The sequence below is a fragment of the Myotis daubentonii genome, chromosome 7 (assembly GCF_963259705.1).
Source record: "Myotis daubentonii chromosome 7, mMyoDau2.1, whole genome shotgun sequence".
NCBI lineage: Eukaryota > Metazoa > Chordata > Mammalia > Chiroptera > Vespertilionidae > Myotis > Myotis daubentonii.
Window position 1 is genome coordinate 2344938 of NC_081846.1, and position 23894 is coordinate 2368831.

A 23894-nucleotide genomic window follows, 5' to 3' on the forward strand; every position below is an offset into this window, starting at 1 on the left:
CCTTGTCTATAAAACTTCAAGGTGTTTGCTGGTAGCCAAAGGCCAGAAACCAGGGCCATTCATTTTGCAGTTACCCTCCCATGGTACCCAGTTAAACTCACTGTCTACCAGTCCATCCCACCAGAAACTCTAGCTAAAATGATAGCAGTCACATGAGAAACATGATTAAACTGTAACTTAATCACTGGTTCAATATGAAGCTCTGGGGGGGGGGGGGATGAGTAAGAAAAGGCTGAAAAGTGCTTTCAAACTAGCGTGGGTGACTCTGACAGGCTCCTCCACTTCCGGAGCAGACAAGAAGCAAGTAACTGCTATTTAAGATCAATAACAACATGGAATCCCTACACGTAAACTGTACTTGCTATGGACACCACCCTTATTTTCAGAATTTCATAATGAAAACATCTAACGTTGAGTGACACAGAACAATCACGTTGAGGTTGAGCAACAAAGACTTAATTAAAGGAATTCATAGCTACACATTACTGGGTGAAATCCCATGTGCAGACCTGCTTCGAGGTTAAACCCAACATGTGGTTGAAGCTTGAAAAGCTGAGAAAAGTGCCGTCAAGTAGAGAAGGTCTGCGTGTGAGCCATGTGCCCGCCTCCTGCATCAGCCCCTGCTTTCTGGAGTCGGTTTCACGCGCTCTCCTGGGAGCGGAGGGGGTGGAGACACAGCAGCCCCTGGGCAAGGGAGAGACCACACAGACCCTGGGAAAAGACAGGCACCCCTACCCCTGCATCCAACACCCCTGAGACCTGCCTTGGAAACCCTGTGCGGGGAGCACTTCCTCCAGGACAGATGCAGCCCAGGAACGCAGGGTGGAAATCCGCGCCCACTTTCATCAGGGGCTTTGAGGACCATCATATCCTCAGTCAGCTCTGAGGCCGAGGAGCTGGTAGGCAGGCAGGGGTCGCAAGGCCTGGCACGGACTGGCTCCTCACACACTGGGAGCAATGGGGGGAAGGAAGTACATGGGGGAAGAGGAGTATGAAACAGGACAGGGAGTGACGGGTCAAAGCACGCGGCCATCAGAAAGTCTCTGATGGAAAAGGTTTTCATCACTTTTGTTTTTTCCAGGAGTAAACCTACACAAGGAGACAAAACAACAAAACTCTTCTATTTGAATAATAAACTTTTTAAATGGCTTAAAATATAGCCCAGTAAGTATTTGATAAAACTATTGATGCATTGTCAAAATGACCATAATAGAATACTAGATAAAATTTGCATTTTAAGTTTTACACTAGAGTAATCTCTTTTAGAGCAAAAGTTCTTGTTTTGTTTATAACAGCTAACATTTTGGTTCTCATAATCACCTAATAAGCATTTTTTATTTGCTATACTATTAAATACTAATGGGGTAATAATCGCAACTGTAGATTGATGAGTGCTTACTATTTCTTGGGAGCCATACTAGTATGTATGTGATTTATATACATGATAATTATTTGAGGTAAATATTATCATTCCAATTTTATAGATGAAAAAAACTAACACATAGAGAAATAAAAAAAAAAATGCCCAAATATGCAAATATACATTACAAAACCTTAATTTGAAATCAGTTCACTCATACTTAAATGACTAAATGGTAGAAAGATTTTTTTTAGATTTTTAAAAATAACTTATTTGGCATATATTCATGGAATAACTATTAGGTACTTAATACATACAATAAATTAATGACATGAAGTGCAACATGGAAAGCAGAGATTAAAACATGGAAGTGTGTGTGTGTGTGTGTGTGTGTGTAGTGGGAAGTGAGAATTATAAGCAATTACTTACTTTGAGGCAGAGAATAAAGCTGATGAGACTAAAATTCTAGAAATGGGCCAGATCCTGGAAGGTCTTATATTCCATGCTTAGGAGCCTGAACATTATTTTTCCTTCAAGTTCTGGGAGTCAGTGAGGTTTTAAGAAACGTACTGACATGACGGGATCTTAGTTCTATATCGCAGTGGCAACAGAGGGGGTTCTCCATGCCGGGGGGAAGTGGCCACCCGGAGGCAAGGAGACAGATGTAGATGCTATTGAAGGAATATGCAGTGATGATGATGAGGGCCAGAGCCCAGGCATTTGTACTACAGAGGGAGAGGAGTATATTTGAAAACCATTTAGTAGGTAAAATGGTCAAATTTTATGACTGATTAGAATTTTTGCTTGAAGACCAGGGAGGACGATGTTGCCATGAGCGGACACAAGGACTGCATAAGGAAGAGGATCCTGTCTCGGAAGGAAGATAATGGGCTGAGTTTGGAAACACTAAACGTGACGTGGTTATGGCGCATGCAGCGGGAGGTGGGGTGTTCTGAAGTTCATGTAGAAGCTCAGGGTTGGAGAGAGAGATTTCAGAATTGTCAGCATTTAGCTGTGAAGCCACAGGCTGAGTAAAGGCTCCCAGATGGCCTGGGAAGAGAACGGACAGAGCGGAGCTGTCACCAAGTGCTCCGAGGGAACAAAGTGCTGAGGGACACTGAGGATGAGGAGGCCTGAACGCTGAGAGGAAGGCCAGTGGGGGAGGGAGACCCTCCGAGCGAGCTGGCAGGACAGCTGGAGCTCGGTGGCATCACATGAAGGAGGAAAGCCGGGGAAGCGGTAAGGGGCCACTGGAGCGTCACACATTTCAGTCCTCATCCTAAGTCCTACGGACCGGCCTGGACAGAGTGAAGGGGAGCGAATATCAGAGGTCAGTGGGACGAGAGAGGGCGTGGAGGCCGACAGAAGCCACACTCTCCTCCGAGCGGAAGTTACGGGCTAAGGGGGAGAGTCCAAAGGAAGGAAATGGTTGGAGTTATGGAAAAGGGAGTACGATTGACGGAATAAGTTCCCCCAAAAGATGGAGAATGAACAAAATACAGAAGAACAGATCCAGACGGGTCTTCACACAAACGCAAAGGTTGGTGAAAGTTGGAAAGCGACCCCAAGGTCTGTGAGGACCGGAATCAGATTGTTCTATCACTTCCGTGCTCTAAACTCGCCTTCAGGTAAAGTTCCCCAGTGACCTTCTGCGAGTCCCCTCACAGGGACAGGCTTGTGTGCAATTTCCCCGGTTTCACACGAGGCCTGACACTCGGGGAGGCTGAAGGACTCGCAGGTTGGACCAGAACCATGTGCTGGCCCAGTGATGGCTGGGCCGGGCTTACTGCACTTACTGAAGTTTAGAGACTACGACAAGGCTACGATGCTTACGTTGCAAGCCATGTTCCCACCAATGGTAGAGTCTGTTGTCACCGTGAAACTGATTTTTAATTCTGATTGAGCAGACACTCAAAAAGAAAAAGAAAACAGAACCGTGACTATCTTTTCCCCTTTCTAGATCTAAACTTTTAAAAAAGCATATAAATATTTTTGAGTTTAAGCATTTTACCAGAAAGCTTTAGGGACAAAGTTCCATTAATAAAGTGCCATTAATGTATTACTATTATTAGCATTACTGCCTTCTTTGTAAAAGGCAACATGTGGGTAAAGAAAATCCTATGCTATTATAATTTCCCTGATACATTGTTCCTTACAGAATATATTCAAGTGCAAGATGGGACCACCTTGATTTCTTTCAAAGGATTTAGTTTTAAACAGACTTTAAGAATAAAAGAAAAACACTAAGGCTACTAATATGGTCATACCTTTAAGGCAAAATTTTCCATAGGACATACTACTCCCCATACAAGTGTCAAGAGTAGATGCTCTTTTAAATACTGAACATAACAGCTCAACAGTGTAACATGAAAATCAGATGAAATTTGCACAGAAAGAAATTAGAGAAAAACTGAATTGTCAATATCTTCCTAACAATTCCAGTGTCTTATATAATCTTGTGCAATTTGCCCAAATTCATATAATAGGTCAATTAATTTGAACAATTTTAGTCTTTTTCCCCTACCATTACTATATCTCTCATATGTAAATCAAAACTTTTCAAGGTTGTAATCTAAGAGCAAAAATCACTAGGTCAAAAAATGACTGATCTATTTTTAAACATTTTATGAATGTCATATAAGAATGAGTGATGATGTATGAATTACCCCTCAAGGAGAAGCAAACTGTTGGATTAAAAATGATTGAATTCTGTGGCCATGGATTAACATGACTCCAACCTTCTAAACCCCAGGTCCTCAAAACAAAGCTTTCTCTCTCTGCTTTACCTCAAACCTGCAATATGTGCCTTCTAGAATGCTCATATGAATCTCATACCCGCAGTGACAGTGCTAAAAATGTGAACAAAAAGAAGTGAAAGTGACAGACAGTGAAAATGAAAACTGCATCTTCAACCAGAAATAAGTTTGAGTAACTTGGGTGCTTTGCAAAGAATGATTCATCTCTCCCCCAGAGGACGACTTGGGCCTTGAGCTATTTTTCCGGAAATGATGGTGGATTTGCAGTGGTTTGTTGGCAAGCTTTAACCAGGTCTCTTAGTGAAAGGGATCGTGGGAATAGCAAGTTATCACCAAAGTCAGTGTGTGGCCTTGGAGCAAGAAGCCAACTGGTCCACATCAAGATCAAAAGCATGTGAGGCAGAGAGTTAACACAGAGGCCTCACCAGCATCAGCCAGGGGCACCCAGAGAGCCTCCCAGAGCCCATCGGAACCGACTCCCTCAGGACACTCGGAAGGGAGGGAGGCTGGCCTCTACGTTAGTGTCAAGCTCTTCTGGTGACTCTTCATGCAGCTGGCTCAATACTGATCTGCGTGTTGCTTTCCAGCTAACCTAAAGAGTCATCGTCAAAATATACATTGTGTTTGTCAACAAACATAGAGCATCTCTCTCTCTCTCATCTCTCTTGGAAAAATACTTTTCAAAATAAAGCCTCACTTTGGCTTGAATAAAAGTTATATAAGTACTTCTAAATGTATCGCAAGTTAATAAGGAAACAAAGAATTGTTACCTAATATTTCAGTGCCATTCAGTGTTCTTGGCTTCATAGTCTCAACAATAAGCAGTGTAGGTCTGGCCACTCAATTATATGCAATTAAAACCAGATCTGTCTATTCCACTGAACTCGGCTAACACTTATGCTCATTGTGGTCTAGAGACTGTGGTTGCCTCCTAATCACTCTTCTCCCTTTGACATCCTTTATAACATACATAACCCTATTTAGTAAGAGCACACCGCCAGTGTCACCTGCTAAAAGACTACATCTCCCAGCTGCCCCTGGAGGTTTGTGCAACCTTACGACTAAATTGTGGCCAACTTCAAGTAAGCTGAAATGGTATGAAGATTTAATAATCTCTGTTAAAAATGAAGAGATCACAGCCTTTATCTCCCATCCTCTAGAGCAGCAGTTCTCAACCTGTGGGTCGCGACCCCTTTGGGGGTCGAACGACCCTTTCACAGGGGTCGCCTAAGACCATCGGAAAACACATATATAATGAAATATTGTTTTTGTGATTAATCACTATGCTTTCATTATGTTCAATGTGTAACAATGAAATTGGGGGTCACCACAACATGAGGAACTGTATTAAGGGGTTGCGGCCTTAGGAAGGGTGAGAACCACTGCTCTATAGAGATGCTGGGAAGTAAATGTAATGGCTGGAGCCATGGACCACAGCATCGGGGTGTAGCCTGGGGATGAGAGTGGAGACCTGTGAGACTGAATCTCTGGGGTCTTCGTAGAGCCTTTCACTACCTGACTAAAAGCTTCTTTCAGCGTAAAGTAAAACACACCATGTTTGTTGTTTAAACTCCTGCATTCTGCTCTATACAGCTGACCCTAGATTAAATTATCCACTGTCAAAGAAAAGTTTTTATGGCTGGCTGGTGTGGCTCAGTGGTTGAGCGTCAACCTAGGAACCAGGAGGTCACAGTTCGATTCCCAGTCAGGGCCCATACCTGGGTTGCCTCCTGCACGATCAATGATTCTCTCTCATCATTAATGTTTCTATCTCTCTCCCCCTCCCAGTCCTCTCTGAATCAATAAAAATATTTTTAAAAGAAAAGTTCGTATGTTTTCTATGATCCAAAGTATCTGCTTCAGTGGTAAGGAGTTCTCTACCTCCTTCAAAATGATCCCATCCAAGTACTGCTGAGTGTTAAACATCCGCTTCTTCATACTTATTTTTAAGGATGAAATAAATGGCAGACATGCAGAACGGAAGTGCAGGAGACCACGCCACAGAAGGGACTGTGAGCCTCTCATCTCTTAGAAATCAGAAGGTGGCCTGGGCCCGGGATATCAGGGGAGGGTGAAGCAAGGAGACTGCAAATGCATGGTCCCTGAGCTGGATCTGGCGCTCAGATACATCGTACTTGGCTTCCGCAATGCTTTCTGGGAATGTTACTTTCAAATGCCTTCACGTGGGCCCACATCTTCAGTTCTGCACAGGCCACCACCCTGTGGCTGAACAGACGCACGCTTGTTTTCCTGGCTCATGGTCCCCGTCTGGCCTCTGGAAGCACTGGCTGGCATTTACAGTCCCCGGAAATAAGATGGTGCGTTTCTGCACCTCCCCTCCTCTTCATCGCTCCTCATTGCTGACACCAGTGACTGACAGCAAAGATTATTTGCCAAGATGAACGCTATCCACTTCTCATAATAAGAATGTATGTAGCTCATTAGGTGTTACATCTTTATTTAGGAATAGAAAAAATCACTATAAATACACTAGTATTTTCTCCTACAAAAGAACAAATGGGGAACCTTTTAAAACACCTCCCACCACAAACAGAAATACACAAAAATTCAGGAAAAGCTCATTCTGTCATCTTAACTCTGATTTATATTACTTAATAGTTTCAGCTAATGTTAGTCCAACTCGCAGACTTTCTCCTTTCCGTTCTTACAAATTTAAAAAGTCAATTTAGTTCTTAAAATGCAGTGAAAAGGTAATGATTTGGGCCTTAAAAGCCTGAAACTGTATTTACTTCCGCTAATCTCATCACTCAGAAGTATTTCTATCAGGCAAGCGCGAAGCTTATGATGCCCATTTCCGGTGAATGGCCACAGTGGCGCAAAGGGAAAATAAACCTTCAAGTCCTAAAAGGGAAAAAGCAAGCGTGTAAATATGTACTTACGTGTGATAGCAGGCCTCTACATTCCCAAAGGGGCCTATTGTACACAGAGTCAGTGTCCTATCACATGCCTTAGTTGTAGCTAAAGCTGGAAAAAGTCCTTGTTTCACATGCATCCTTAGGTATTTCTTTAGTTTAAAGCATCTACCTAAGTGTGCGCTTCCTCACACTGACTCTGACACTGTCATTCCGCTCCTGACAGGCCCGCACGGGAAATACCGTATTGACAAGTATCCACATAACATCACTGAACCCAAATATCTATGATCAGCAAATACAAGCTATGTAGCTCTGGATTCTGAAATTTGTTTCTATTTTCTCCTAAAGTAGGGCCGCTACTACTTTCTTTTGCTATTGAAATGTATCACTGTATTCTCTTAGGTTGAGCAATACAACAGAGGAATTTATTTTTAAAACATGCATGCAAGCAATTACTCTTTTTCTGTAAAATCTAATGTTTTTAATTCCAGTTTCTGGGCTGTTTGGTTATTATGAAAGGGGAGGGGTTGGTATGGATTTGGAGATATTTTTGCACCAGGCATCACATTTTTAACATTAATGTGAATGAATAGTGAGAAAAATTAAACTCTACTCATTTTCCCAAAACACCTACAGAATAATTACAGCTCCTTGGAAAATCTTTGCACGCATGACCCAGCCCGCATACCTTATGAAACATTCCTTTAGCTTACTCACATGGTCAAGTATTTCTATACTAGACAGTTATTTATTTTAAAATACATGAACAAGGAAAGCTGCTCTAACTGAGTTTTAAGTTAAAGCTGGCTGTTGAGTGGGGTGGGGAGTGGGGAGTGAACTGTTCCCCTGAGGATCAGCATTTCTATTTCTATTGTAACTTTCTCTATTTTCCTCCCCTTTCCTGACTTCTACTTCCTGTTAGTTCTCTTCCCCGCCCTCCCACACATCGCCTGCTTTTCACACCATTATGAAGCAGCTCAACAGTTTCTGGCTTTTATAAACTGCCTGGTTTTTAAAACATGAAAAGTAAGAAAGTTCCAGGAGGACAGGAAGTGCCCCCTCTGTAGGACTGCAGACAGACTGCTCGGTGGCCTCCGGGTTTTTATTTTCACTCTTTGCATGTGTTTTAGAACTTGTGGTCCCTGGATTGATCTTATGAACATCGTTAGAGCGAAAATACACAGAAGCAGGTATTCGGATGCATCTACAAAACTCTATGGAAAGACCTTCCCAGAGAAGTTGACTGAAAGCGCTGCATTTTACAAGTTCGAGTTTGATGCCAAATAGTTAGGAAATCTCCATGCCCTTTATCAGCGCCATGTGTGCACTTGAGGCTCAGCCCCAGGGTGAGGATTGGATCGTCCCGGAACCAGTTTAAACATGGCCTGCACCCTATTGCGGCCGCTTTCACCCCCATACACCCCCCACCCCCCCTACCCCCCCACACACACCACCATGCAAACTGCAGGGGAAGGCAGTGGCCGGGCAGTGACCAGGCGGGACACATCTTAAATAGAAGGGAAGGAGCAGAGAAAACTTCATGGAAAGAAGGCTGTCCCTACAAACACTCGTGGTAAATAAGGTGACAAGGCAGCTGGTCCCTGACTCCGCCACCGCAGGCAGCCCCCTGTCCCGGGAGAGCGGGGAGGGGAGGCCCCCCAGCAGGAAAGTCCCCTGGCCCCGGGACAGAAGGGAGCCACTGGGTGCGCAGGCGATGCCAGATCCCAGTGGAGGGGGTCACAGTGGAGGGGGGAGAAGAGAAAGGCTGCAGAGAGAACAGGACAAGGAGCCAAAAACAAAGAAGCCCGGAGCTGGAGCGGCCGCAGGGCTCCCACACAAGGCGCCCGGGGAGCGGCCGGGCTCCCGCGGAAACACCGCCCTGCGCCGCCCCAGCCCCAGGCCGCCGATCGGAGCTGCCCCTGCAGCGCCCGGTCCCCTGGCGGTCTCCTCGCCTGTCCTCGCTCGCTCCTGCTCCTGTCCCCGCAGAGGACGGAGCCGGTTCCCAGGAGCGCGGGGTGCGCTCTTCCCCGGGGGCAGCTGCCGAGGCTGAGCCCCCCGCCTCCCGGGCGCCCCGGGTGCTGTCAGCCCCTTCCCACCCCCAGCGCCTCTTCCGCCTCTTCCCAGGCTTGGCCGTGGGAGACCCCACCCGGAGCGGAGCCAGGCACTCACCATCCCCGTCCCCGTCCTCGTCCTGGGCTCCGAGGGAGGCGAGCTGAGTGAGGAGCGCCGCGAGCAGGAGGAGCGCCCCGGCGTCCCCCCAGGTGGCCATCGCATCCGGCGGAGAAGGGCCCGGGTCACCAGCGCACCCAGTCCGCCCGCCTGCGCCCCGCAGCCCCGCGCAGAGGAGGGCGCGCGCGGCTTTAAAGGGCGAGGGCTCCCCGCCCCCCGCCCCCCGCCGCCCGGCCAGTGCCTGCGCGCCGCGCCTGATTGATGGGGCGCAACCGAATCAGAGGCCCCGCGGTCCGGCGCCTGAGGTTCCAGCGCACAGGCCGCCTCTGCACAGACATACACGCCCCTCTGCCTTCCTTTTCTTCTAGGAAAGCCCGAGGGGGAGGGAGGCTTCGCCCCCCCCGCCCCCCCCCCCGCGCCCACACACCCCTGGACGGGGTCCCTACGCGCGCCGGGAAGACTCGGGAGGAAATGCAGCCTCCCCGGCGCCCGGGAAGCCAGGGGACTTGCCCACCCGGACCGCGCAAGGGCCCCATCCTAACCCTCTTTGGGCAAAGATGAACCAGCAGGTCCCCGGGCGCTCTGCTCCCCCCCCCCACCCCCCCCCCCCGTCCTGGGAGGGGCCGCTGACCAGGTGAGACCCAGGTGAGGAACCGCCTTAGAGGGCTGAGCAGGGCGTCCTTCTGTTTAGCGTCCCCCCCCCCCTTGTTCAGGGGACACGTCTGCAGACCCAGGCAGCTTGATCACCTAGAAGACAGTGCTGAGCGCCCACCTATGAACAGGAGGCCACGGGATCCCGGCCAGGGCCCAGGCCCGGGCTGCCACTGGGTCCCCAGTGTGGGGCGTGCAGGAGGCAGCGGTCAATGTCTCTCATCACTGATGTTTCCATCTCTCTCTCCCTCCGTCCCTCTCCCTTTCTCTCTGAAATCAATAAAAATATTTTTTAAAAAAGAACAAATGAGGTACATTAGTTTTAAAAATACGAAAACCCGTCTGCTGCGCTAGTGTGAGGGATGGGAGGACCCGCCCTTGAACTGGGAGGCAGAGAGCCCAGCCCCGGCTCCGGCTCCATAACCCCGAGTCCCCTGTCTCCTGCTCCCCAATTCTCTCCTCTGGGCGAAGGGCTGCCTGATGGTGGGCGGGGCAGGGGCACTGAAATGAGCGATGCTATTACTGACCTCCAAATTGCAAGGGCGACCTAAAGGCAGGTGGGGGGTCACCATCCCCAACCAGCTCCCGGGCCTGTGGGGGGCCTGCCGCCCGCCAGGTGAGGCGCATCGGAGCTTCTGGGCCAAGGATGCTGCGAGGCCTGGATGCGCTCCTGTGACCGTGTGGCCGAGCGCCTGGCCGCCTGGAGTCCACCCAGCGTGGGTGGCTGGTCTGCAGGACACAGGGCGCCGCTCCAGCCACTCCAGGTCCAGGCGCCTGAGCTGTGCCACGGGGGAGGGGAGGGGAAGAGAGGAGGGGGAGGGGAGGGGGTGGCACAAGAGAAGGGAAAGGCATGCCCGCTGCCTTCAAGGAACACGTGGATGCCGAGAAAATGAACGCGAAACACAGAGAGAAGCCGGAGCCCGGCTGCTGTGAGGCATGAAGCCCAGGCCTCCAGGGGAGAAGACAGGGCGGCCCAGTGAGCAGACACCAGCATCCCTGTCCGCAGGGAGGAAGGCCAAGGGCCCCGCGAAGACCAGCGCTGCGGCCCGGAGAAGGGCTCAGGCGGCAGCTCTCCACGCCCGCAGCTCCCACCGGGACGCTCACTGAGCTCCCCTTAGACACGGCTCTGCAGGTCCCTCTGTCACCCCCGCTCCCCCAGGGGGCTGCTCCCTCTGAAACGCAGGGCTGAGTCAGGTCAAAAGTCACCCTTCTACTCCTTGTTCCTCGGCCTCTGCGCGGGCAGCACTTGCTAACTATCGGGAGAACATCGGGAAAGTAAGTGCCGGGAAAGTGTTCACTCTCTGGGGGACCAACGGCAAAACCCTCAGGCCCCGCGTGTGGAGCCCTCACTGAGGGGCAGAAACACGGGCCTTGGCGGGACCGGGACGCACACCGGGGCCCTCGCACAGCATCCCGGACCGGGAGGCACCGCCTGTAGCAGCGCCCGGGGCCTCCACGCCCGGTGCATCCTCAGGCGGCCCGGGCACCTGCCATGCGCAGTCACTGTCCGCTTGTCCATAGTTATTATAAATGTCGCTGTGAACACGGCTTCCCCGGGAGAGATCCAAGCTCGGTGCACCTCCCCAGCTCCCTGTCCCAGCGCAGGCCCCGCCTCCGGACCCCGGGGAGCAGGCAGCGCCCCACCTGCAGGGGGTCGGGGCAGGGCAGGGGGCAGGGGTTCTCTCCTGCGGGCCTGAGGCTCGGCCTTCTCCCGGCTGGGCTCGGACCCCTGCGCTCAGCCTGGGGCTAGGAAAGCGCTATGGGGCTGACCGGGGTGCTGGGTCTGCCCAGGAGAATACAGGCCATTTCTCAGTCCCTCCGCCCTAGTCCCAGGCCCGCTGAGCCCCGCTGCGGCTCCCACGCGGCCCCTCCTGCGTGTGATGCCCCGGGGCCGCTGTGAGCTGCGGGTTCAGCGCTCACAGTAACCCAGAGGCGCTTGTCCCTTTTCTCAGGGCAAACGCGACGGGTTCACCTGCCCGCGCTGCTCAGCGGCAAGTGGCAGGCCCACGCCTCCCGCTCCGAGCCCCTCCTCCTGGGCCGCCCTCTGCGCTGCTGGCGGCGGTATTAGACCCCGCACCCTACCACCCGCTTTCACCCCCTCGGCCAGCCTCCTCTCTTTCCTCAAAAGGGAAACAAGAGTGGTTTCCCTCCCCTCCCCTCCCCTCCCCTCCCCTCTCCGCTCCCCCACCCCGTTCCGCTGCACCCAGGGCCTCAGGATCTCCTCGCCACCAGCCAGAGACATGATGCCTCCTCCTTCCTCCGCCCTGTATGATGCATGCTCTTCTCCCTTCTCCCCAAAACTCTCCCCTCCCGGCTTCCCCCCGGCACAGTCCTCTCACACCCCCTTTTCTCAAACTCCCTGTGCTACTCCTCTGGGAAAGCGACTGTGCTGAGCGCTGCATGATCAGCTCCCCCACCCCCCTTGTCTAGGGCTGTATTAATGACTAGCCCCCTGACTTGTGTCCTACTCACATGCTAAGGACTTCCGGCAAGGCTCTCCTGAGCTAGAGCCCCGCATTTCTGAGTGCCCGCACTGAGCATCTGTCTCTGGACAAGCCCCTGAAACAGAGTCCAAATGAGTCCCAGTGCTCTTCAGCCACCCTGATTCTCCTCCCAAACATCAGACACTGAACACAGGCTTCCCTCTTCCTCGGCCCCAGCCACGGGCCACAGAGCCTTGTTGGTTCTGCTATGCATTCTTCACTCAACTACTTCCCTTTCTAAAGAACTACATCAACTCCCAAGTACTTAGAAGATACCGTAACATGACAGTATTAGATGGTGTTAATAATAATGAGGAGGAGGAAGAGTGGAAGAAAATTCCTACTGATTCCCATCTCCTGCTTTCCTCCTTCAGCCACTGGACACAGAATCTCCCAGGCCCATCAGCAGCTCCACACTCAGAACTCCGCTCCGCCTCCTTTGTCCAACGCATTCCCTCCTTCAAAAATTATCGGTTAAGTATCTATTACTTGCCAAGTTCTATGCAAAAAAACTAAGGATTAGTTGTGCACAACACAGACAAGACCCCCAAGGCTACAGAGCTTGCAACCTGAGTGGAAAAGCTGCAATAAGTGAGCAGACAAGGTCATCCATCCCTGACAGTGCCAGCCAGGGGGGTGACACACAGGCGCTTTCAGGGTTGCTCAGGGGTTGATGGTCGCAGGGAAGCTGAGCCCAGACCCATTTCGGGAGGGAACCGAGCATCTAGGACTGGGGTCCTCAAACTACCGCCCGCGGGCCACATGCGGCCGCAGAAAACATTTATCCGGCCCCCGGGGGTTTTTGCCGCCGCTGCCTGTTGCTTAGCAGCCAACTAGTTTTTGAAAAACTATAGTCCGGCCCTCCAACGGTCTGAGGGACAGTGAACTGGCCCCCTGTTTAAAAAGTTTGAGGACCCCTGATCTAGGACCTAATGTTTTAATGGGATCTATCCCTGAGAACTGGAACAAAAAGGCATTCCAAACAGAGGGAACATCACGGGGGAGCTGCCTGGAATGGTATAGTAACTCTATGTCTGTCATAAGAATGATCACAAACTTAGAGGCTGAAAACAACATAAAAGTCTTATCATCTCACGGTCTGTAGATCAGAAGCCTGGGTCTCAATGGGGCTAAAGTCGAGATGCCACCCAGGCTGCACTGCTCTGTGGAAGTTCTAGGGCAGAACCCACTGCCTTGCCTTTTGGGGCTCCGTCTCCTCTCCCTCCACCTTCCAGGTCAGCAGCACAGCGCCACCAGGAAACCACTCCTGCAGTGGCATCTCCTTCTCTGACCACAGCTAGGAAGGGCTCTCTGCTCCCAAAGACCAGGTGGCTGCCTGGGTCCCGCTGGATAATCTGGGACAATTCCCCACCTCGAGATCCTTGGCCACCTCTGCAGAGTCCTCTTTGACACGAAAAGGAACATGTCACAGGTTCGGAGGGTTAGGACAGAGACATCTCTGAGAGGCCACTATTCGTCCGACCGGGACAGGAATAGACGGTGAGTGCTCAGGAGAAGGAAATCCATTAAGGCGGCCTTTGAAGGACAGAAGGTTGGAGAGCAGGTCTGTCGTTACAGTCTTCTAGGTCACAGGGAGAAGTTTAGTTTTTTAGCTTTCCTAACTGTTGAAGAGTTTTTAAAGAGAAGTGACATGTGCTGATTTACTGATTTTTTTTTTTAAATATGAATGGCTTGTGACCAATCGCGCTGGGAGTGAGGGTACCAACTAAGAAGCACTTATATTTTGAATAAGAAATGATGGTGGCAGCAGTAAAAAAAGAAGGATCTCTTACCCTTTGAAAGAGCAAATTACTATGTATTTTTTAACTTTCCAAGTTTTTTTAAAATATATTTTTATTGATTTCAGAGAGGAAGGAAGAGGGAGAGAGATAGAAACATCAATGAGAGAAAATCACTGATTGGCTGCCTCCTGCACGCCCACTACTGGGGATCGAGCCTGAAACCCTGGCATGTGCCCTTGACTGGAATCGAACCCAGGATCCTTCAGTCTGCAGGCCAATGTTCTATCCACTGAGCCAAACCAGCTAGGGCAACAATAAAGAATTATTTTTTTTTAAGCAAATGATGGCGGCGTGGACTAGGGAAGTGCAGTGAAAACAGAAAGAAGCAGAGGGATTCAGGATAGGTTCTGAAGATAAAGCTGCTCATGAAGTATGAGAAGTTGGGTAAAGGGACGAATTAAGGAGGGATTCTGCCAACTGGTGGACGGCAGAGCTGCCCAGGCCCTGGTGTGGCCCCTGACACCACCTGCTCCTCCACGGAGCTGACCGTACGTCCTGAATAGACCCCTCTAACGTCACGCTATATTTTTTCTGTCTTGCTTCATTCTGGTTCAAATTTAAGGGAAACCATTTGAGAAGTTGCATGAATTTCAAGGGCTGACCATTTCCTCCAGTCTGTAGAAGGTGCACATTTAAAGAATGGTTAGAGGATTGAACATAAACATACAATGACAGGAATTTTCCACTGTCACCAAAGGGTGATCATGTTTGTAGACTCAGTGAATTATTTTAATGACAGTCAGACTTTGGAAAACTATAAAACCTTCACACATTTTTAAGACAACTTCTAAAATATTTTTAGAATCAGTGCAGGTCTTCTCTGCAGCTCAGTGCGTTGTGGCAAAATGAGAATATAAACAGCATGTAACTCCTGGGTGGTTTGTCATGAGGATTAAATGAGTTAATATTTGTAATAGTTCTTAAGACTGTGTGGCATAAAGTGCTGATTAAATAAAAATAAGCAACTGTGTTAGTGCTTACTTAGAAAACATATAATTTGTCATCAGTTTAAAATGTAACTATTAAAATTTACTTAAAAATCAAAATCCAGGGAAACTATTAGGAAGTTTAATTGTCTACCACTGTCCGCTCCACTCGTCCCCTCCCTGGCTTTTTTCTTTGATGTTACACATATAAAGTCATGCTTTAAATAGAACAACACCCACCTTTTCCAGCAGACCACTCCTTCAAGTTTTAGCAAGTGTGTACGATCACGTGACCACAATCACAATCCAGAGAATATCCTCTTCCCTCACAATGTCCTCCGTCTGCAGTCACTCTTCCCCTCTCGTCCACCACTGATCCAATTCCCCGCCCAGTAGCTCTGCATTTCCAGAATGTTCCATAATGGAATCCCAGAGTATGTAGCCTTTTGTCTGGTTCTGAGGTTCATCCATGCTGCTGCACGTATCAGCAGTTCATTCCTTTTCTTTAAATGTCTGTTTGTGGTTTTGTATTCCTTCATTCTTAGCCATGAGCCCATTATTTATTAAGCCTAACAAATCCTGAACGCGGGCGACCGTTTGTATTGGACTAGACCAGTGATGGCGAACCTATGACACGCGTGTCAGAGGTGACATGCGAACTCATTTTTTTGGTTGATTTTTCTTTGTTAAATGGCATTTAAATATAGAAAATACATATCAAAAATATAAGTCTTGGTTTTACTATGGTTGCAAATATCAAAAAATTTCTATATGTGACACGGCCCCAAAGTTAAGTTAGGGTTTTTCAAAATGCTGACACGCCGAGCTCAAAAGGTTCGCCATTACTGGGCTAGACAGTTCTCTGCAGCTAAAATAAAGTCCACGAGTCAGGGCTTCCCCGGGGGGAGACCTTTAGGGGGCAGGACGGGGTACGGGCTATAGAGGGGGACTGTCCAGATAGTCAGGGACATCAAAGGCCACTCCTACCGAGGGAGCCTGCTGTGCTCCGTCACCGCTTCGGAAATTAGAGGCCTAAGACTCTCCAGTTGTTTCTCAACCAAACAAGAAGCCATTCAGCCCATCAGGCTCTGAGCTCGTACATTGTTCAGTGGACAATTATGTGGCGGCCAGAGGTCTGGGAAGTGTCCGTGGTATGGAGGGGGCAGTAGAGGGCAAGGAAATCAATGTGACACATTTTATCACATGTCCCCAGGCCTTCAGTGCTTTGTTTAATATTTTAAGTTTTCCTGTGCATCAGGCAAACCACTCCCTCAGCTCCCTCAGTCACTCAGTTCTGTTTGCAGAGCTGTGCAATTCTCTGCCTTTCAAAGGAAATGTAAGAGCTTTTTGTAAACTGGCTCTTGAAAAAGGGTAGCATTTTATATAAACCCGCCATTTTAAGTGCTATTTATGTTGTAGTTTTGCTTTACCTTTCACACTGGGAATGTAAAATTGTACCAGGTATCAACATGTCAGAAGCATTCAACAAGTTTTTAAAACAAATTTTTAGATAATCTATTAGTAACAAAAGGTTCATCCCTATCTCCCACTCCCTGATGTCAGGCATCTCATACGGGAAGTAGCCAGTTGGGGTCAAGTCTTAATGCTAAAAGCAGACACTGCTGCTTACAATCCCTACTCTCACAAGTCTACGTAAGTTCTCGCAGAATCATAAAGAAGCTAACATGACATTATTGACTGAAAAATATATGATGCATTTGGATTTTAATTTTTATTTAAATATCTTCAGGTAATCAGTGAGTTCACTTTGCTATCAATATTACTTATGTCATGTGGATATCCATACACAGAAACACATACATACAAAAGGAGCTGGTGAGAGAGCCATTCATCAGCTGAATTTTGAGCATGTTCTTAAGTAAGTGCATCCATATGTCTGAGTCCTCCTTAGGGACCAAGGAAAGAAAGGCCAATCCTCCTGAGACCACCTCCTACCAAAACCCAGGCTGCTATTCCTACTATACACAACGCAAGGCAGGTTTTCCCTTCGGAAAGTGTATTATTTTAACTTTTTTAAGTGTGTGAGTGATGTCATCTCATGAGATTTGGAGGAACACATGGATCTTATTTTCTTGTTTTACTGAGACTTACTTTTGTTTTCTCTGGAATAACTGCAATCATAGGGTGTTACTGGATGAGTGAGATTTGACAAATGTGCCTTGTCTTCCCTTTCAGCCTCATCTCCACGTCTATGGTTCTGGAATGAGAGGAACCTGGGAAATTGTTCCTGGAACATCGGAAAGATTTTTCCATAAGTATAATATGTAGCTAAAACAGTCAAGAGGCACTTGGGACATCTGGCAATTTTTCTCCCTGCTCATCTAAGTAAAATTAAATTTATTTATCATTCGTGTCTCGCAGTGAATCGCGAAGGCCCATCAATGGGCTCCAGAAGCCACCACACACTTAACTAATAAATGTATTCTAGATTCTGCTCAATGTTTATCAATATGTTAAAAGCTCTCCAAATTACTTCAATTACTGGGCCATGGAAATCATCAGTAACAGGAAAAATTAGGGCACTGTACTCTGAAGGCATGAGCATCAGCCACACACCCTCATTCCAAACGTGCCTTACACATCTCCATGTGTCCTCCCTCCCTCCTTAAGGAAGAGGGGTTCTGGTTTCAAAAGTTATATGCAATTTAATAGACTGCACATTTGTTAGAAATAACTCTGAAGCTGCAACCCTAGACAGCACGGAATCGTGGCCTGGAGGTCTTCCCTGGCGTGGTGGCCACAGACACCAGCACTGACCCCTAGACCCCACACAGCCCTGGGATGAGTTCTATGGACAATGGGAGAACGAGGCAGGAAGAACAAGAATCTGCAAGGAGTGTGTGGACGTGGTGGAATTTAAGCAGAGCCCCAAAGAATGGATAGCATTCCAACAGAGTGGCTGACAGGAGGTCAGGGAAGTCACAGAGGGAACATTCAAGTGACAAAGAAATTGTTAGCAGCCCCAGCAGAGTAAAATCATAGGCCATTCAACACTACAAATTCAGGGAGGGGGGGAGGAAGGGAGACAACATTTTTAAAAGCATTAAGTATTTACAGTAAAGTAGATGGGAAGAAGGGCCAGAAAATATTTAAATACAAGTTGCAAGAAATTCCAACCTTAACAATACCTTGATCTTTTAATGGTCTACTCAGGATTGCCAGTTAACAGCTATGTTAATCACTATATTTCAGAGTATCATAATATTTTTGTGAGTTCACCAAACTAATAAACTACTAAATGAGATTCTCCAGTATGCTCTGCCATTAGAGAAGCACAGAAAGGCATCAATAAAAAATATCTCCACATCTTTACTCATGGAGCCAAAGAAAGTCCTTTCTAATACTCGGCTTGGTTCTGTTTCTTGTAGAACCACACCCATCTCCTTGCTTCCAAAAGAAGACATCACTCCAGAAAAAATGTGCTGCATCAGTGACCAAGCACAGAGCTGCGTCTGCTTCCCCCAGCACCCATCTCACACCCCAGCGCACCCCAGAGCAGCTCTGCAGCCTCTCTGCTCTAACTCTGTGAGTGGAACGGCCCTTTAGAGTAGTCAGAAAGACAAGCACAACTCCAAGTCCAGGAGAAAGGGAGTGGATGGATGGTTAGCACAACCTCGTGCTTAGCTTTGAAGAATGAGAAACCAGCCCAAACCCATCCTGCATCATTAGAAGTGCAGGGGACAGGAAGGACTCCAGGACTCACTTGAGGAAGATGTGCACTCGCTGTGGGCATGATGAGCCTGAGACTCACCATTAGAATCATTACCTGTTGGAAGGTTCAGCCAGAAAGTAGAAATGAAGAGGACGGGAAGGGAAAGAGGGATCCGAGATGTGAATGAAGTTCATTTTCTCCAGATCAATTTCAATCATTCATATTTCACTGCTTGTTACCCTTAAATATAGAAATATTTCAGTGAAAGTATTAATCTTTCAAAAGAGTTTTGCTGAACAGCGCAATGTTTCCAGAACAATATTAGAGCTGAAGCTCTCCAGGCCTCTTTCCTGCTAACGGTATTTCCCTAGGAGCATGAAGAGACAGTAAATGCTGCCAGTGAGGTTCAAGCTCAGGACCCTCCCACTGGTGCAGGTCAAGCAGACATTTGAAATGGCGACTCTTAACGTGTTTTTTGGAGACAAGAGAGAGGATGGGCCCTTCAAACATGCATACAAGTCAAGGAAATGTAGTGAAGATGTATCCTGACCAGGATAGAATTGTCCCGTCTTATTTCTGTGCGCCCTCCCAATCTAAAAGTGGCCCTGCTTTCAAGTTCTAACCAAAACGACACAGAGTGGACTTAACTACAATGTAGTCAAGAACCAAACACCAGAACTCTAAGTTACCACCAACACACCCATCCCATAAGTACAGGACGCCGCCGGTGGCGTGGTCCAATTACAGGGAGCGGACCCGTATTTGCTTTGGCAAATGTGGAGTCTGTGCAAATAGGAACACAGCTGTGTGCTGAGTATTTTAGTGTTTCTAAAACTGCTGATTCGGACATAAAATAATATCCCAAGTTGCAAGGTATCAGCAAGTTTACAGAACAGAGTGCCGTTCTGAGTATTTTTGACATTTTTATAGAATAAGTGACCTTATTAAGCATTTCTGTCACCATGTCAGTTGTAACAGAATACTTCCATCTTCTATACTGAGGGCCGCATCTTACCATGGTCACAATTATTGTTCCAATTTAGATTTTTTATTATTTTCACAAAAGCAGCCCAAGCAAACTCCATGGGAGCTAATGATTCTTTAGGCTAAAAGAGACGCAGTTGAATAACTAATGAGCTGTGTGTGTGAGAGAATGCCAATAAAAGTGAACTATTTCATATTGAAATTCTGGAAAAGCAAAGCTAGAAAATTACTGACAATAAAATTGAAGAACTTGGTCCTTGACGCTCCCTGTCTAAAAAGGGGGCATTTTCACATAAAGAGCTCACTTCTCCAGTTCAGCAAATCATGCTGTTTCTTAGAGAAGGTACGTCTCTTTAGCATTTCAAAACTCAAAATAAAAATGAAGCACCTTTTATTTACCAAACAGGGCTTTACCCAAAGACGTTTGCTGAGTGGATAATGCCTGAATGCTCCCTTAGTGCCCTGATTGTCTCACTCTCAGAAATTTTATGACTTTTTTCTGGACTAATTCATCACAAGGAACTACAGCCTATCTGTTTTCTAAGTTGTGTGTTCATGTGCATCTAACTTCCCTACTGATTCAGAGTTTTAGACCTATTTGTGTTTTAGTAATTGTTGAATTGACTTAGACTTACTTTCACATTATCAAATCCACTTCATCGTGAAACTTAAACCTCAGCACACTAGGATACTTCGCTACTTTAATTCATTTTCCTTTAGATTTCTTGTCCCAATACTATGAAAAATGAGCGTTCTAAGAAGAATATCAATAGGCTTCATTGTGTGGCTGACTTCTGGTTGGTTTGCAGTGAATGCCGAGAGCATTTTGCTGGGAAGAGCATGAGGATAAATCTCCGCACTGAAAGGGGAGAATGTTGTGTTGGGTTAACTATATTGTAGGGCATAAAGCTGTAGAATACTTCCTACTTATTTGCAACCGACCCCAGGTCTCAGAATCTACTGGTAGATCTTAAAGTGTCACCACACATCACTCTGCAGAATTCTCCATTCTCTGCAGTTTTCCATCCCTTGAAAAGGGAAAGAGAATCCTAACGCTGTTGTCCTAGCAACAGTCACACTTCACCTTTGCTTCATTTTATCAATAGTCACTTCTACTCCCACCTTCATACTGCATCTATAAAGAAGCAAAGAAACACAATTCCTTCTCACAGGAGTATGGAGACCCCTGCCTTAAACACGTAACTTTTGCTGTTTCTTATTTTGTTAGCCCAAAGAGAAGACAGATTTTTTTAAAGGTAAAATGTCTGGACTGAGGAAAGAACTGTGATTTTTGGGTTAACTTTGTACCACTCGCCATGCTAACTACTTTACATGGAGTATCTCATTTAGCACAGACAGTTCTGAGAGAAAGGAGATATTATTGTCTTCACCAGCATCACCCCTAATTTGGAGATGACAAAATTGAGTCTTGCAGACATGAAGCGATGTGCTTAGCAGCCGTGGGCAAACTACGGCCCGCAGGCCGGATCCGGCCCGTTTGAAATGAATAAAACTATTGGGGAAAAAAGACCGTACCCCTTTATGTAATGATGTTTACTTTGAATTTATATTAGTTCACACAAACACTCCATCCATGCTTTTGTCCCGGCCCTCCGGTCCAGTTTAAGAACCCATTGTGGCCCTCGAGTCAAAAAGTTTGCCCACCCCTGGCTTAGAGCCTCCGTGTGGTGAGTAGAAACAAAGAAGATGAACCCGGGGAGTCTAACCCATGTCCTTAATTACAACGGGGCTACTTCTCTACAGGAGGCAGCAGGCCGCCTTCAGCTCCTAGTGAAGTCACTGCACTGAATGTCAACGCACAGGAGCAAGTGTGCATTCGGCCTGGGACACCGACGTCCACGCCACCCGTCACCTCCGTGTGTCCTGTGAGCCTCCTCCCTGGGCTGTAAAATGGGGGTGACGCCCCCTAAATGGTGGAATAACTCTGAAGATTAGCCAAATGACTGCATGTGGCCAACAGTGGGTGTCAGACATTGTTGGTCGCCTACACTCATACTTTAATTCCTTAGGATTCCTCTAAGGAAGGTGTTTAGGGTCTAAGACAAAGATCGATTAGTCATTACAGAAGCAAAAGTAAGGAACAATTTTTGTTTGATGATAAGTTTGTGTAACACACTAGGATCAGGATATCATACTAATTAGAAGAAGCGGTGGAGATGTTAAGTAATTATAATACCGGTTTCATACTCCCCACCGAACCCCTCTTTCCTAAGATGAACTTCTGAAAGGAGCAGAGCAATTGGTCTAGCAGTCAGTCTGGGAGGGAGCGGGGAGGGACAGACGGGAGTGTGTGAAGATGCGGGTGCCTGAGCGGCTGAGCAGGGACGTGCACTACAGAGCGGCGCTGGGTCAGCGTGGCCGGCCCATCCGGAGACTCCAGAGGAAGGGCACGTGGTTGGAAATAGGCCGAGTCCGGAGGTTCTTATAAAACCAAACACAGGGGGCAAGAGCAAGAGCATCCGACCTCGAGCCAAATGCTGAGAGGTGCTTCGGGGTAAGTTCCACAAAGGAGAACTAGTACAGGCCCAGACCAAACCCCGCCGGCCTCGCCTGTCACCCACTCTTACGCCTGAGGCACCACACCCGGATAGGGCCCCGATCGCTTCCTATATGTGGGAATAGCAGCTGCCACCTAGCAGGCATGGCTCAGTGTTGAGTGTCTACCTATGAACTGGGAGGTCAGGGTTCGATTCCGGTCAGGGCACATGCCCTGGTTGTGGGCTTGATCCCCAGTGTGGGGCATGCAGGAGGCGGCTGATCAGTGATACTCTCTCATCACTGATGTTTCTCTCTCTCTCCCTCTCCCTTCCTCTCTGAAATCAATAAAAAAAAATTCTAAAAGAAGAAGAACAGATAGCAGCTGCCCATGTTGAAAGGACTTAAGAAATTTCTTTTCCCAAATATACCCTTTGATGAATTAAAGTCCTTCAAGCGAAGGAGTGGTTCCCTGTTGCAAACATGAAGGGTTAGAACCAAGCCTGAGGAACCATGGGAAGGAAGTCTTTATTTGTCATTACAACTGACCTGAGAAAGTATTTCCCCAAACTCGTCGAACTGGCAGCAATTTGTGAAAGTTGTTTGAATTGATAAAATATGGAGGCAGAGATGGAAGAGGAGCCACAGGGGACGGCAGGGCTGTGAAAGGCGGCACTGAAAGGCTTTAATAACATCACATGCTTGACAACTATGTGTAGAACTGAACTCAAGGTCAACTGATAATTTGTTTTCTTTTTTTATATATAAGATATATTTTTATTGATTTTAGAGAGGAAGGGAGAGGGAGAAAGAGCTAGAAACATCAATGATCAGAATCATTGATTGACTGCCTCCTACACACCCCCTACGGGGGATCAAGCCCACAACCCGGGATGTGCCCTTGACTGGAATCAACCCGGGTGTCAGTCTGCAAGCTGACACTCTATCCACTGAGTCAAACCAGCTAGGGCTGATAATTTGTTTTCAAGTGTAATGTGAGCAGCTGTTCAATAAGAACATCTAAGTAATATTAAACTTGGAACCTAAATTAAAATCCTTTGATTTATAATATTGTACTTAATTTGTACACATAATTCAAATTTATACCACTTTTTAAAATAACAAAAGTGACTTTTTTATAATCTTGGATTTTATACAAATTAAAGACAAAAATTGAGATGTTGGCTCCTAGAAGACTGGAGAACATACAGGGAGACCCAAAAATGTATACATACTGTGAATAATTATAAAGGCAGTGTTTATTAAAATACATTTCATTTTCAAAATTGAGCCATCTGCTGTTAAAGTTTGTATACAACTTTTTGGGGAACCCTGTATGTTCAAAGAAACTAGCAATACCATTGCAGATCAAGCAAAAGGTTAGCTTTCTTCTTGTATATGTTAAATTGGAACCAAACATATACATATTTGACTTTTCAAACTTAAACAAGAAAAATGTGGATTTGAGTTGTGAAATTTATTGCACTGTGATATTTTCAAAAATTCACTATATTTTCTAATTGGTTCTTCTGACCTCTATTTTTTTAATTTTTAATATGCAAAACATTTGTGAATCATTGAGATATATCTCCAAAGTTGACCAAAAATAACTCAGTAAAAAAAAAGAACACATTTCAGCTTCCATTCTATTCGACTTAAGCCACGAAGCGCTCGCTCTGTGCTGTGAGCTGAATGTTCGCATCCCCTGCCCAAACCCA

General features: G+C 47.2%; 1 protein-coding gene across 1 annotated transcript in view; it reads right to left on the reverse strand.

Annotated features, from left to right (window-relative positions):
* The window catches only part of COL5A2 (collagen type V alpha 2 chain), a 154893-nt gene extending 145552 nt beyond the window's left edge, over nt 1–9341 (reverse strand). The window contains exon 1 of the mRNA XM_059704846.1: nt 9162–9341. Coding sequence (XP_059560829.1) covers nt 9162–9261 — 100 coding nt within the window. The 5' untranslated portion in view covers nt 9262–9341. The remainder of the gene's footprint in view (nt 1–9161) is intronic.
* Nucleotides 9342–23894: the final 14553 nt, after the last annotated feature.